This window comes from Selaginella moellendorffii, unplaced genomic scaffold (genome assembly GCF_000143415.4).
Source record: "Selaginella moellendorffii unplaced genomic scaffold, v1.0 SELMOscaffold_17, whole genome shotgun sequence".
In the NCBI taxonomy this organism is placed as follows: Eukaryota; Viridiplantae; Streptophyta; class Lycopodiopsida; order Selaginellales; family Selaginellaceae; genus Selaginella; species Selaginella moellendorffii.
The window spans coordinates 1,736,635-1,750,127 of NW_003314278.1; the positions used below are offsets into that span (position 1 = coordinate 1,736,635).

General features: G+C 46.8%; 5 protein-coding genes across 8 annotated transcripts in view; 4 read left to right on the forward strand and 1 right to left on the reverse strand.

Moving 5' to 3' along the window:
- Positions 1–2,225: 2,225 nt before the first annotated feature.
- LOC9640263 (calcium-dependent protein kinase 17) lies at positions 2,226–4,585 on the reverse strand. The gene is made up of 8 exons (XM_002971691.2): positions 3,741–4,585; positions 3,520–3,663; positions 3,309–3,461; positions 3,124–3,239; positions 2,896–3,063; positions 2,707–2,834; positions 2,560–2,656; positions 2,226–2,509 (listed from the first exon to the last, which is right to left on the reverse strand). Exons 1-8 carry the CDS (start codon positions 4,306–4,308, stop codon positions 2,393–2,395), a joined length of 1,491 nt encoding a protein of 496 aa, XP_002971737.1. The 5' UTR covers positions 4,309–4,585; the 3' UTR covers positions 2,226–2,392.
- Positions 4,586–4,695: 110 nt separating this feature from the next.
- Positions 4,696–7,494, forward strand: LOC9640264 (putative methyltransferase NSUN6). 2 transcript variants are annotated; one of them, XM_024676541.1, is made up of 13 exons: positions 4,696–4,848; positions 5,122–5,371; positions 5,429–5,582; positions 5,638–5,772; positions 5,820–5,882; positions 5,939–6,060; positions 6,108–6,243; positions 6,305–6,552; positions 6,606–6,706; positions 6,763–6,844; positions 6,901–6,965; positions 7,023–7,255; positions 7,322–7,494. In XM_024676541.1, the coding sequence occupies exons 1-12, from the start codon at positions 4,736–4,738 to the stop codon at positions 7,156–7,158; spliced, it is 1,605 nt and encodes a 534-aa protein (XP_024532309.1). In that variant the 5' UTR covers positions 4,696–4,735; the 3' UTR covers positions 7,159–7,255; positions 7,322–7,494. The 2 variants fall into 2 exon arrangements, with proteins under 2 accessions (XP_024532309.1, XP_024532310.1); XM_024676542.1 differs by lacking the exon at positions 7,322–7,494 and having other exon boundaries at positions 6,888–6,965; positions 7,023–7,130.
- Positions 7,495–8,336: 842 nt separating this feature from the next.
- Positions 8,337–10,586, forward strand: LOC9640265. 3 transcript variants are annotated; one of them, XM_024676547.1, is made up of 6 exons: positions 8,337–8,847; positions 8,958–9,187; positions 9,257–9,575; positions 9,628–9,713; positions 9,770–9,861; positions 9,920–10,586. In XM_024676547.1, exons 1-6 carry the CDS (start codon positions 8,560–8,562, stop codon positions 10,183–10,185), a joined length of 1,281 nt encoding a protein of 426 aa, XP_024532315.1. In that variant the 5' UTR covers positions 8,337–8,559; the 3' UTR covers positions 10,186–10,586. The 3 variants fall into 3 exon arrangements, with proteins under 3 accessions (XP_024532315.1, XP_024532313.1, XP_024532314.1); XM_024676545.1 differs by having other exon boundaries at positions 8,340–8,847; positions 9,911–10,586; XM_024676546.1 differs by having other exon boundaries at positions 8,340–8,847; positions 9,260–9,575; positions 9,911–10,586.
- LOC112346814 lies at positions 10,569–11,481 on the forward strand. The gene is made up of 2 exons (XM_024676554.1): positions 10,569–10,920; positions 11,393–11,481. Exons 1-2 carry the CDS (start codon positions 10,586–10,588, stop codon positions 11,421–11,423), a joined length of 366 nt encoding a protein of 121 aa, XP_024532322.1. The 5' UTR covers positions 10,569–10,585; the 3' UTR covers positions 11,424–11,481.
- The window catches only part of LOC9639995 (probable phospholipid-transporting ATPase 8), a 4,914-nt gene continuing 2,169 nt past the window's right edge, over positions 10,749–13,493 (forward strand). Inside the window, exons 1-3 of the mRNA XM_024676336.1 lie at positions 10,749–11,634; positions 11,695–12,133; positions 12,197–13,492. Coding sequence (XP_024532104.1) covers positions 11,477–11,634; positions 11,695–12,133; positions 12,197–13,492 — 1,893 coding nt within the window. The 5' untranslated portion in view covers positions 10,749–11,476. The remainder of the gene's footprint in view (positions 11,635–11,694; positions 12,134–12,196; position 13,493) is intronic.

Here is a 13,493-nt window from a genome sequence, read left to right on the forward strand (position 1 = left end):
CTAACACAAAGGGCATGATAGCGAGGGTGTTTGGCAGACACGGTAAGCTATCATCTAGCGATGTTGAGGGACCAATCTCAATATCGCGGGGGTTCTTGATACTAGCAAGTGCAAGCCAATGACTCAAGTTTCTCAAACCAGGCCGAGTATGCTCAGCAAGAAACACATAGGGTTCCTACCTTATGTTTATCCAATTTAAGTGCATGGTCATTGACCAGTTTCTCAACTAGCTCAAGTGGGAACTGATAACGGGTCCAGCAATACCGACCTCCTGCCATCGTGGCAGTAAGGTAAGAGTGTCCGTAAGGACTGGCCGACAGGTAACTTTCGATACCTGAAGTCACATTCGCGACAGCCACACACCATAAGTGGGATAATGAAAAGTCCCACTTTAACGAAATAAAGCATCACTATTTTATTTAGTTGATTCTACATCTCTATTAATGGGATAATTAATGATCTTTTGTGATGATAGCCACAATCCTAAATTTAGAAAATACCACATATTTAAATCTAAAAGAGAACAAAAGAATAAATCATGTATATTCTTCCTTTTTGAATCATATTTCCTTCTTTTTATTTCCCTATTTTTACTTTGATAGGCATTAAAAATTCCTCTTTGAATGCTTTTCTATCCACTTTTTTTCCCTCAATTTTTCTTGCTTTTTTATTTTTTCCTCAATTTTTTTCTTTAGAGAAGGGATGAATAATATAAAATGTGGAGTTAGGACAATATAACAAATCCAAAAAAGATATTTAGCTTCAATGCAATGCAAATAAATATGATAGTGGAGTGAAGTTGAGTATAGATGTTAATTGAAAATAAGTGTAGCAAATTTAAACAAAGTCAATGCTTTTAAAAAAAAAATCTTTGAGGAGGGGATAAGAAGGATCTGGAAGATAAATGGAGTGCATTTGACCTCTTATGTGCAATACTAGATGAGAACAAAAGTCATGAATTTGAGTTAATATAAGTCTTTGAAATTGACCAAAAAGATGTAAAATTAAGTTCTATTGGTTGTGACTCCAAGTTAATAATGATTTTTAAGAATAGTTGATGGAAAATTTAGAAATGGGATATACTATTTACTATAATAGTGTTTTATGGATTATAATGGTTACTAAAGTCCCTTGCTTTAGTTCAAAGCTATATTTTAAAAGTTGATTTGAGCAATTAATGATTGTACAAGGTTGCAATTGATTTATTGGGAATCCATAGTTGGCTGATATTTGTTCCATAGCTTTAGGTTCTTTATCAACAACTATATTGTAAATGTTGGTGATCCTAAGGAGTTTTAGATTCTTGTGTCACTATGCCATAGCCTAGCAGAAGCTCTAAATGATGTTCCACCATAATTAACTTCTTTAAACTTTCTCATCATCTAAAGGGGGGATGGTGTAATATATATATATATATATATATATATATATATATATGGATCTCTGTGTGTGTAAACATATATTACTCTATCTAGATAATACATTAATTTTATGAACCATATATTTGACATTCAATCAGGGTCTAAACCCTCATTACAATAATAAGTAAATCTCCTCTATTTAATTTTATATTCTAAAAAAATTACAATATTTAAGAAATTATTATAAATTATAATAGCATGTTTGAATGCATTAAAGTGTCAATAAATACTAATATAGTTCAATAACAATTGAGTACTTTTATCATCTGAGTCTATGAGATTAACCTTGCATTGAAGATGAAATCCCTTAGCATGTTAGCACCTAGTTGATTGAGGATGCTCAAATGTTCAGAGAAACACTAAATCCACTAGAAGTATGACATTTATGGTAGTATTTACTAGTTTGTTGTGAGCCTATTGGAATGTTGCATTAGTACTAAACAAGAACTCAGCACTAGCATAAGACACTCCCATATGAAGCAAAATGCCTATACCAATGCTTCTTAGCAATCCTTGTTAGTTTCTCTAGATAGCTTTAAGGGTTAAAATTCACAAGGTGCACTACACTTCACTCTGTCCTAGTGGCTAGCTTTAGTCAGGTACATTATATTCTTAAAGATTAGTCTGGGATCTAGCAATTTTGTAGGTAATCCAGAGGATGGGACTGAGGAGATCTGCCATATAAGGTGTTTATTTTGTCGTGATGGACTGATAAGGAACTATCACTTAGTAGAAATTATTAGCATTAAACACTAATTACAAATGAATTAAGTTCCTCTCTAGTTGTCAGCTTTAATCCAGTGATCCTTGATTATGATGAGGTTGTTTCTGATTCTTGTAGAAAGAATCTTAGAAATTGTACACGTGATGAGATTTATGATTCAATCTGACTTGGATAATGCAGAGAGGCATCGGAGCTCCAAAACCGAGTGGTCTGGAGCTCGATCTTGGAGCTTGTGGTTTGAGTTTCTTTATTTCTTTATCCCAACCGGAAGATCATTGATGCTTCTCCTGTGGCCTGCTCCAGCGGGAGGAGTGTTCCTCTTCAACATCATCGCACAAAACTCGTCGTAGTTTATTCTCCCATCCTGCATGAATCGCCTACCATTCATTTTGTAAATGAGATCCACAAACTTACATTGTCCGTGTCCACTTCCTTGATGATATCTTTCGCGTCTTCCACGCCGAGTCCATGCTTCACTAGAGCGGCTTCCAGTTCCTCCATAGTAATGTACCTATGGAGAAGTTATAACTTTCTTCCATAACCATGAGAAAATCGGCTCACCCGCTGCCATCAGTGTCGATGTTTTGAAACGCTGCGTGCAAGTGGTCGCCTCTGTCCATCTTGTTTAGATGCATCGACGCTTGAATGAATTCCAAGTAATCAATTGTCCCGTTTCCATCGACATCCGCCTTGAGCAAGTTTGCAGTGAGAAAGAAGCTTTCGAACACATCCGTGGTGAGAGATACTTACAGCCTCCATTAGCTGCCGGATCTCAGCATCGATCATGTTGGAGCCTTGGTTTGCCAGACCAGCTTTCAGCTCTTCAAATGTGATCGTACCACTGTTGTCTGTGTCCATTTGCTTGAACATGTCCTTAAGCTTTATGATCTCCTCCTCGGAGAGACTCTCAGAAATTATCTGCGATGGTGGAGCAAAGATTTGAGAGCTTATGACCAAGATAAAGAAAAGATTGCAGACCTTGAGAGCGACTTTCTTAAGCTTGTTCATGGCCGAGAAGTTCTTCATTCTGGACAAGACTTCGCCGTCAATGAGCTTGTCTGGCGCGTCTCCGTCTTCCTTTATCCACGGATGTTCTGTGCTATCAAAGAGACGTGTCATTAGATGCGTTTGTAGTCACCAAAGTTAACGTGCCTCAAACTTACGAAGAACATCAGCAGCACTCAAACGCTCTCGGGGATTCTGCTTCAGCATCTTTCTTACCAAATCCTTGGCGCTCGCTGAGATGGTCGGCCATGGACTCCCATTAAGATCCAAGTGCCCTCTCAAAACAGCCTCGAAAATTCCTTGCTCCGTCTCTGCGAAAGAAAACTCCATGAGAAACGCTGGACAGAAAACTATCAAAAACTAGCTAACCTGCCCAAAACGGAGGAACTCCAGCCAAGAGAACGTAGAGAATAACACCAGCGCTCCAAACATCAGCCTCGGGACCGTAACTCTTCTTCAAAACTTCGGGTGCTACGTAATAAGCGCTGCCTACAATCTCTCTAAACACCTGCCCTGCAAAGCCACCACCTCAACTTGTCAAAATCAAATCTTGGAAGAAAACCAGAAGAAACGAGGAACTAGTTCCATACCAGATCTGAAAAACACCGAGAGGCCGAAGTCCGTCGCCTTGACGGGAGCATCCTCTCGCTTGTTGGCCAGCAAGAAATTCTCGGGCTTGAGATCTCGGTGGATCACTCCGTGCGAGTGACAAGTGTGTACCACCTTGACAATCGTCCGGCACACCGCCGAAGCAGCCTTCTCGGTGTAGTGGCCCTTGGAGACTATCCTGTCGAAGAGCTCACCTCCCTGGCAGAGCTCCATCACCAAGTAGACGGTGGACTTGTCCTCGAAAGTGCTGTAGAGCTCCACGATGTTATCCTTCCCTGTCAAGTGTTTCATGATCTGAACCTCCCTCTTGACGTCGTCCACATCGTCCTTGTTCATGAGCTTGCGCTTGGAGATGGTCTTGACGGCAAACTGTTGAGCGCTCTTCTTGTCGGTGCAAAGATAAGTCACTCCAAACTGTCCTCGTCCCAGCTCCCTTCCAATCGTGTACTGCTGCTTGATGTCCTTGTGAGGCTGCCCGAGAACGTTGGCCACCAGCGCTTGCCTCGCTGATTGCTTCTTCTCATCACCACCGCCCAGACAGTTCCCCATAGATCTCCTATCTTACAGCGCTAGAATGGAGCCTTTGGAGCTTTTCCCCTTCTCTAGAGACGCTGCATTGCTACGCTAAAGACTCTTGGAACCTTTCTGGCGCTCTAGAGGCGCTGCATTGTCAATCCCAGGCTGAGATTCCTGCCCATCGCCAATCATCTGGTCGCTCTCTTGTCGAAAAGCTTGGATCTAGCAGCTTGCGAGAGGGAGACGTCGAAATCCATTGGCTAGGGCGCTGGCGCTGGCCCTGGAGCCGACGATCGGTCGCTAGGAATCGAGGAGACAGACCTGGAAAGCATGGACGGCGCTTGCGATTCCTGTGGAGAATTCACGGGCACTGGGTCGTTAGTTAGGGCAATGGGAATCGAAAAATAGGGCTAGCGGGGATTAGGGCTTTAGGAAATCTTTGCTCGATTCGGGGCGCGCAATGCAGCGCAAGCTCGGCTATAGGCCGGCATTGCTGTGGAATCCAGCAGTGTACGAGTACCTTAGAGAGGCTTATGGCGCGGATCACTTCTCTCGAATCTGTGACGCGCTCACGTAAGTTTTGGAAGGATAGATTTGATTCCTATAGAATGCTTGGGCATTTTGCTGCCTTGTTTTGCAAATTTCGTGATGCTCTCTAGTGGTTTCTAATTTTCTAGTTTCTTGCCTTGGAAGTTCTCTGGTTCTCGAGAGTTTTGAGAAACTTAGTTTTTTTTGCTTTGAAAGTTCTCTGGTTTTCGAGAGTTTTGAGAGACTTTACTTGGTTTTTCTTGCCTTGAAAGTTTTCTAGTTTTGAAAACCTTTTACTGACGTTTTGTTTCAACGCAGTCGGCCTTCTACGTACTGCTGTGTTCGCGCCAATGCGATGCAAACAAGTACTGCCGCCGTTATCGCGGAGCTCAAGGAATTCTTATCGAGCAAGGAAGCGGAAGGAACGACTTGCTACGAGCATCCCTTGCTTAAAAATGTGGTGATTGTGCCTGGCCGTGGTCCTTGCGACGTGAGCTATGACGACGAGGTACAAAAGATCGTAATGGTTAGTAGAAAGTGTGCGGAAGCTGTGCTCCGTGGTGCCGAGGTAAGAGTTTTTTTGTTCCGCGTTTCTCTCTTATAGTCTTTAACGACAGCGTGAAAGGTTTTTGTTCCAGGTGTTTTAGCTTGTAGCGAGCATGTCGATGAAGGTGACTCGGTAGCAGTTTTTGCGAGGATTGAAGTCAAGGATAGCGCGGGGAAATGGTCGAATGGGGTTACTCGAGGGACGACTATACCTCTGAGCGATTGGGAATCATGTAAAGTATTTTCCACTCTGATATAGTTTTTTGACTTATTCTTCCGGGTTTGCAGCTCTTGGAGGCAGTCCATATGACTGGTTTATCGGGAAAGGCCGCGCGATGATGTCCCGGCCTACGTTGTTCAGGGAAAGGCAAGGCATTGCAGTTAAAATGACAGATCGGATTTACAACCTTCCTGCCTTTCATGGTAATATAAACAGCCTTTCTGCTCTTGGCTTTACGCTTGTGTCTCAGGAATACTTGAAGGAGGGGTGTTCTTACAAAATCTACCGAGCATTGTCACGGCCATTGTCCTCGGTATGTTAGATTTCTCACGATCAATCGATGAAAAAATAAAACTAAGGTTTGTCCAGATCCACAGCCCGGAGAGAGGATATTGGATATGTGTGCTGCCCCGGGTGGTAAAACGACTGCTATTGCCTCTCTGATGAACAATACTGGAGAAGTGATCGCTTTGGATCGGACACATAACAAGGTGAGAAAATACCATTTATTTGTCGATTTTCTGACTTGTCCGACCAGGTCCTGGAAATTTTAAGCCTTGCGAAGGAACTTGGATTGTCCTGCATTCAGGCTTTCAAATTAGACGCTTTGAAATCTGTCCAGGTGGATTCCGATGCGCAATCTTCGCTAGCGCTGACACAGCCTTTAGAGAAAGGTCTGACGTGCAATTATGCCTGTGTTTTTTTTTGCAAATATCTCTCACTTTGGCCGTGCAGAAATCCAGTGCTTTATGGCAACTCTGGGTGATCCCCCTGAGACTGAAGTTCCACCGACTAGTCAATATACAAGTAAAGCTCGTGAAAGAAAAGAATCCCGGAGACTGAAGAACGGCCGTGGAAGAGGACAGCATTTAGGAGGCAGAGTGGACATGATAAAAAGCTTTCCTCCAAACTCGTTTGACAGAGTTTTACTCGATGCACCATGCTCGGCATTAGGATTGAGGCCACGTCTTTTTGCTGCCGAGGTGACGTACTTATCGTTTTTTCCTGGGATTAAACTGTTATCGTTTTCTTACAGGAAACGTTAGAATCTCTGGGACGACATGCGATTTACCAGCGTCGGCTGTTTGACAGAGCCGTGGAACTTGTGAAAGCGGGCGGAACGTTAGTGTATTCCACGTAAGTCGTGCAGTGTGTTGTGTGTAAACTGATGTTTCGTGGAGGACTTTGTGCAGGTGCACCATTAATCCTGGCGAGAATGAAGCTTTGGTGCGTTATGCACTAGACAAGTATAAGTTTTTGGTGCTTGTGGATCAGGTAAAAGTTAGTTCTTTTCTGATCAGATTAGACAGTCAAACAGTTAATTGCGCCAGGTGCCAAAAATTGGAGGCCCGGGGCTTGTCGGAGGAACGAGTGTCTATGATGGTCGTGGCTACAGGTACAATGATCTTTTTACTTTTAAGAGCAGGCAAAAGTTACTGCTTTTGAACTACAGGGAATGGCTCAAGGAAGGAGAGCAATATCTAGTGCAAAGATTTGATCCGTCCAGTCCAGTCGATACAATCGGATTCTTCATTGCAAAGTTCCAGGTGCCGGCAACGAAGAGCGCAAACGTCTCAGGCAACTGTTAAGTCATCGTTGAAGTAGATGTGGACGACCGGGATGTAAAAGTACGATGCTAGGCCCAGGGACACAAACAGGTCGGCCTCGTCGGCTATCCCGTTCTCGGTGAGTGTCTTCTCCATGCTCAAGTCGACAAACTCTTTCTTGTCATTTACACACATTGCTTTCCAGGTGTAGCTGTTGGCGTGCGCGTTGTACGCGAGATAACGCTCGAGGATGTGCTGCACATTCTCCTCGGACGGCACCTAGTTGAAGAAAATCAGGCGAGAAAAAGGAACAAACTTTGCCAACTTAAAAGCTTACCTCGAGAAGGATCTCGTGGTCGATGAGAACGTTCTTGATCCTCACCATCCGGGTCTTCCTGCTCAGCTTCCCGATGATATACTCGGGATCGTTCCACCAGTCGAAGGGGTAGCCGCTGTTCCAGTCCGTCCGGGGTCCCGTCGGTGGGATGTGAACGAATCGCCCCTGCGAGCAGTGACACCAACAGATCCTCGGCGAGAGCTCTGGCAAGCAAAACTTATCATCACCTGTGGAACGTCGAAGGTCTCGACGTTGGAGACTGGATCCCGGTAGAGCTTGACGCTGCCAGTCTTGGCATCAAACCAGTGGCTTATGTCACCGCCGGCTTCGTAGACGAGCAACTGCGCACACACTTGACGAGAAGGCCAAGCCAAAGCTTAGATCGCGACGATGGAAGCCAAAAAATCGCATTTTGGAAGAGACAATAGGATAGACAATAGGATACCTTGCCAAGGACGCCGGGGTTCTTTGGGATGAGCTTGGTAACGTCATAGACGGTTCCCAGGGACGTGACCCAGCAATCGCCAAGCGTGCAGTGCTCTTTCACCTCATTGGCCGTGTACCATCGGCTACTTCGGCGTGGACAGGCCATTCTTTCTAATCTCCCCCCACCTTTTCCCCGTTTGGATTTGGAAAGCCACGCAAACCCTAACCCCTGGTGACGTCAGCCCTAGGTTCAAGCGATAGCGTTATCGGCTCGGTCAAATCCTTGACAAAGAAATCGATCGTGATGATACGCCGATGTGGATCACTGGGATTTGGATTTGTATCGTGGAAAGGTCGCCCATTTAGGCAAATCAACCCACAGAGAAAAATAAGGGGCACACATTATACTCGCACACGAACTATTCCCGGAATATTCTGCCACGTGTTACTGGTATATGCCCGACACTTAACCCTCGATGGCGAGTTTCCTCTCTTTCTCTCTCTCTCTCTCCCGTGTTGTTTTTGTGTGCTTGGCTGCTAGAGTCTTTGGGGAGACGAAGAGGTAGGGTTTTAATCCTGATTCCATAGCTCGCGCTGGTGCCGCGGTCTTCATTGTGGATTTCTTGCGATCCGGGTAGAATCGTGGTAGTGTAGTACGAATTTCTAGCTTAGGATTGCCCATGGTGGGGCAAATAGAGCAAGTGGCTATGTCGGATGTTGCAATTGAGCACAACATAGCCTCGAAATTGGGTGGAAAAGGGGGAGGAGGATGCTGCTGTTGCTGCTGTGGCGATGGCAATAGGAATTCCCCTTGCAAAACTTCCAGGCCGACCGCGGTGGCATCAGCGCCACGGATCATTCCAGACGAGAAATCTCGGCAAGTGAGCGAGGCCTCGACGTCGTCATCAAACCTGGACCAATTTCTACACCACACAACGCCCAAAGTACAACTGCAATGTCTGCCAAAGGTTTGGTGTGGCATTGGCATTTTGTTCTAGCGATGAGCTAACGAGGATTTGGTTCTCTTTTCTTTTTTATGGTTCTTCTCTCTCTCTTTTTTTGTTCTTCTCTCTTGCAGACTTGTCTTTGGGACAGCAGTGTCAAGAGATGGAGGCCGGCCAATGTGGAATCCATCCCTTTTTTCACCCTGGGAGATTTGTGGGATAGTTTTGACGAGTGGAGCGCCTATGGAGCTGGAGTTCCTCTGGTGCTAAACGGGAAGGAGGAAGTGGTGCAGTACTACGTACCATACCTTTCTGCGCTTCAACTCTACACAAGGACGGGTTTGAGGCGTTGCTTGAACTCGAGGTAAGTCGTTTCTCGCGTTTCTTTGCTTTCGCCAGCTTCTTGTTCTAAGCGGCTTTTGTGTTCTTGTAGCAGGAAGTTTTGCCATGACTCTAGTGATGCTAGCGAGAGCAGTGACTACCGTGACTCAAACAGTGATGTGAGCAGCGACAATGACAGTGAATCCAGTGTGGAGGGGATCGGTCCCATCCGGACGTCCTTCTGGAAGAAGTGCCAGACCACGGGATTCTGCCGCGGACGTAGCAACGCAACGCTGAGTGCCTTGCATGAAGTGTTGAGCGATGACGATGACGAAGAAGTAGACAACTGGGAGCGCAAGGAGGCCGATCATCTCCTCCTCAGTTACCTCGAGGACTCAGCGCCTTACAGCCGCGTTCCTCTGATTGGCAAGGTATGGCTTTGAAACTTTTTCAAGTTCTTCATGTTTTTCTCGTGCTTTTCAGATTAGCGAGCTCGAACGGAGTTTTCCGGATATCAGGACGCTCCGTAGCTACGAGCTCTTGCCGACAAGCTGGTTCTCGATAGCTTGGTATGTCCACAAGCTTGTTCGTTTGTTCGCCCTGAGCGCAAAGCTTTCACTCCCAGGTATCCCATCTATCGCATTCCAACGGGGCCAACTCTCAAAGACCTGGGAACTTGCTTTCTAACTTTCCACTCGCTTTCCACTCCTTTACAAGGTAATGGCTGTGGTGCTACAGAAAGTTTCTGAAGATGCCAATGGATCAGAGATTTCAGATGCTCCCGAGCCTCCTCTGGGATCCGCGAGGCTCGACTTGGTCGATGGTTCCATCCGGCCAGAGGATGGCTTGAAAAGGCTGGTTTTGCAGTCGTTTGGACTGGGATCTTACAAGCTCAGGGGAGCGTTTTGGACGTCGGCTGGAAACCCCGAGAAGCTCCTGGCATCCAACTTGGAGGGCCATGCGGACTCGTGGCTCAAGGGACTCCGTGTCCGCCACCCCGACTTCGAGTTCTTTGCCTCGCGGAGTCCAAACCGGCGCTGAAAGGATGAGTGATCCCAGGTAATTTTGATGTTTTTCGTCAGCTCTTCGTCAGTGGAAGCAAAAGCCAAAAAAAAAAAGGAGAAAAAGAACCAACACCCGAAATTAAAAAGGAAGAAAAGAGCTACTAAAGTTTGGTGAATCGAGAAAAAAAAATAGAAAACGAGAGAGGATCGTCACAGGCGTGATCGAAGCGATTCGATCAAAGCTACAAGGAGGTCACCACCAAAGCAAATCGAGATCATCTTAAAGCTATGAGAAGATGATGATCGCAAACGACGAAGCAAAGGATTTGATCCTCCGAGCGTCACCATTGGATGAGCCCAAAAGGAAAAAAACGAAGGAGGAGAAAAATTCTAGCTTGCTTTGATCACCAAAACCTCATGTTGCGTGATTACGTGGAATGTCACGGTCGAGCCTCGATCTCTTTTTGACGAGTGCACGTCTAAAGAGGCAAACGTGGCGACGACTAAGGGCATATCCGCTTGGAATATGCCTAGGGTTTATAGGGGGATTTATCGGTTTTGAATTTCAGAGGGAGAGAAAGAAGAGAGGAGAGCGATTGTTAGGTCGTGGCGAAGGCGCTGTGAAGCTGCTCGCGCGCGACGAGGAGGACGACGACGGAGTAGTTTACCCTAATATCTTGGAGAATGAGGGGCGCTGGATCCGTGAGAGCGCCATGGCTATGGTCGTCGCCGCGCGACGGATCAACAAAGGCTGCCGCCAACGCGCTCTGAGGTATGGCCGGACGAAAATGCAGTTCCCCCATTCCTCGCCGCCGCCCCTTGCTTTGTTTTCTTGTGGCTTGGCCCTTTGCCCGTCCAAAGTCCCAGAAGGAATAGTGGCGCTCCTCCCCATTTTGGTTTGGAGAGATTTTTAGCAGTCTAGCGTCCTTGTTAGGGAGTCGGGCCCTTTTTTTCTTTTCTTCCTTTGCGGAGTTCCTTCCTCTTTTTCGTTGTTGCCTTGGGCATAAATTTGCCTTCGTTCGTCCGGCACCTCGCTCATGCGGTCCATGTGTTCACGCTGTTTGGGTTCCACTTGCTCACACGAAAGCCTTTTCATGGAACTTTCATGAATGCCTTGTCGGCACGTTGCCATTCCGGTTGACTTTGATGCTTGCAAGTTCGTGTCAAAGAGCGCGCAATTGCTGGAGGAGGTTGCTTACTCGTTCTAGAAGTTGGGATCTCTGACTTGTTATTTTGCTTTGAAGCGGCCCGTGCCCCTTTCCTCTCTCCTTTTAAGGCTTTTCGTTGACAGTAAAGAGGAGGAAGTTTTGCTTGTAGGAGGCCGAGTTATGGGGCCGGATTTCCTTGTGCACGTATGGAAGAGTGCGAGGAAATGCTGGAGTGGAAGATCTAAGCGCGGTGGGGATGCGGAGGATCTACTGGCGATTGCTGATGGAGACGAGCATGAAGTCCACTGCAACAATCCGCCTCTCAATGCCCCTTTCAGGTATGAATGGCGATCTTAGCTCTTGTTTCGCTGTAAGTTTCTTTATCCTTTTCACTCCAGGTATCCAGACAATAGAACCTGGACTACAAAGTATACATGGTACAGTTTCGTACCGAGATCTTTGTTTGAGCAGTATCGGCGAGCAGCTTATTGGTACTTCACGGCTATGGCGGGGCTGTCGCTAACGCCCTTCAGTCCATACCGACCAGTCAGCGTTATTTTGCCCCTTCTCTTCGTCATTGCCCTCGGCATGGCGAGAGAGCTCTGGGAGGATGTTCGTCGAGCACGAGGGGATCGTGAGATTAATTCCAGGCCCGTGACATGTTGCACGAGAGGCACGGCACAAGTGAAGCTGTGGAGGGAGCTTCTGGTCGGAGATGTGGTCAAAGTCAAGGACAAGGAGTTCTTCCCCGCAGATCTACTGCTTCTGCAATCCAGCAATTCCGATGGAGTGTGCTACGTTGAGACGAAGAACCTCGACGGGGAGACTAACTTAAAGGTGACGTCTGGCTTATTCCTTGAGTGAACAAGAGTAATCTCGTTTCTGTGGTTTGATAGGCAGGTCCGACAAGCGTCGCAAAGTACATGTCATTTGGTTAGCGATGAAAGCTTCAAGGACTTTGATGCGGTTCTGAAGTGCGAGCCTCCCAACGCCTCGCTTTATACGTTCAGCGGCAGGCTGGAGTTTCCGAATGGCCAGGTTTCTCCCATGGGACCGCCGCAGGTGCTTCTCAGGGACTCCTGCCTCCAAAACACGGATTACGTATACGGGGTGGTGATTTACGCGGGACGGGACACGAAAGTCATGAGAAACGCCATCAATCCACCGTCGAAACGCAGCCGCATGGACCAGAAGCTGGATCACATCATGTGGGTTATGTTTGGGATACTCTTCGTCATGAGCTTGGCAACGGGTCTAGCAGGTGGCCTCTTGACGAGGTTCCGACTGTCGAGGCTGTTCTACTTCAGGCCTTTCGAGGACAATCCTTATTACAATCCCAGGAGAGCAGCCATCGCTGGTATCATCGCGTTTGTAAACGGCCTGGTGTTATATGGCTACCTTATCCCGATCTCTCTCTACGTCACGCTGGAGATTGTCCGAGTGATCCAAGCCTTGTTTATTGGCCAGGACCTGGGCATGTACGACGAGGAGACTGACCGGCCTGCGAAAGTGAAGTCTTCCGGGTTGAACGAAGAACTTGGACAAGTGGATACCATCCTGTCCGACAAGACTGGAACGCTCACTGCCAACCAGATGGATTTTTGCAAGTGTACCATCGATGGGACTTCATATGGGACGGGATCTACAGACGTTGAAAGAGCGTCCAAGAGGCTGGGAATACCTTTCCTGGAGGCCCACGCCGAGGATGCTGACACCAGTGATCCGGTTGTGAAGGGGTTCAACTTCCAGGACGACCGGTTGATGGATGGGAAGTGGCTGAAACAGGAGAATGCCGACAGGATTAAGCTTTTCTTCCAGACGCTCGCTCTCTGCCACACAGCGCTACCCGAGGGTGATATTGCGGATCCAAAATCTATCCAGTATCGCGCTGAGTCTCCCGATGAGACTGCTCTTGTGGTGGCGGCCCAGCAGTTTGGATATGTTTTCTACAAGAAGACCCCGACTACTCTATATGTGAGGGAGATAACTGGAACCAAAGGAGAAACTGCTGATAATGCTTACGAGCTTCTAAATGTGCTGGAGTTCAGCAGCGCCCGGAAACGCATGTCGGTGATCGTGCGCCTTCCAGGAGGTAACATCGTGCTTCTATCGAAAGGTGCTGATTCCGTGATGCTCGACCGTTTGGATCGCCATGACGAAGAACATATATCCATAACACTGGACCACTTGCGAACTT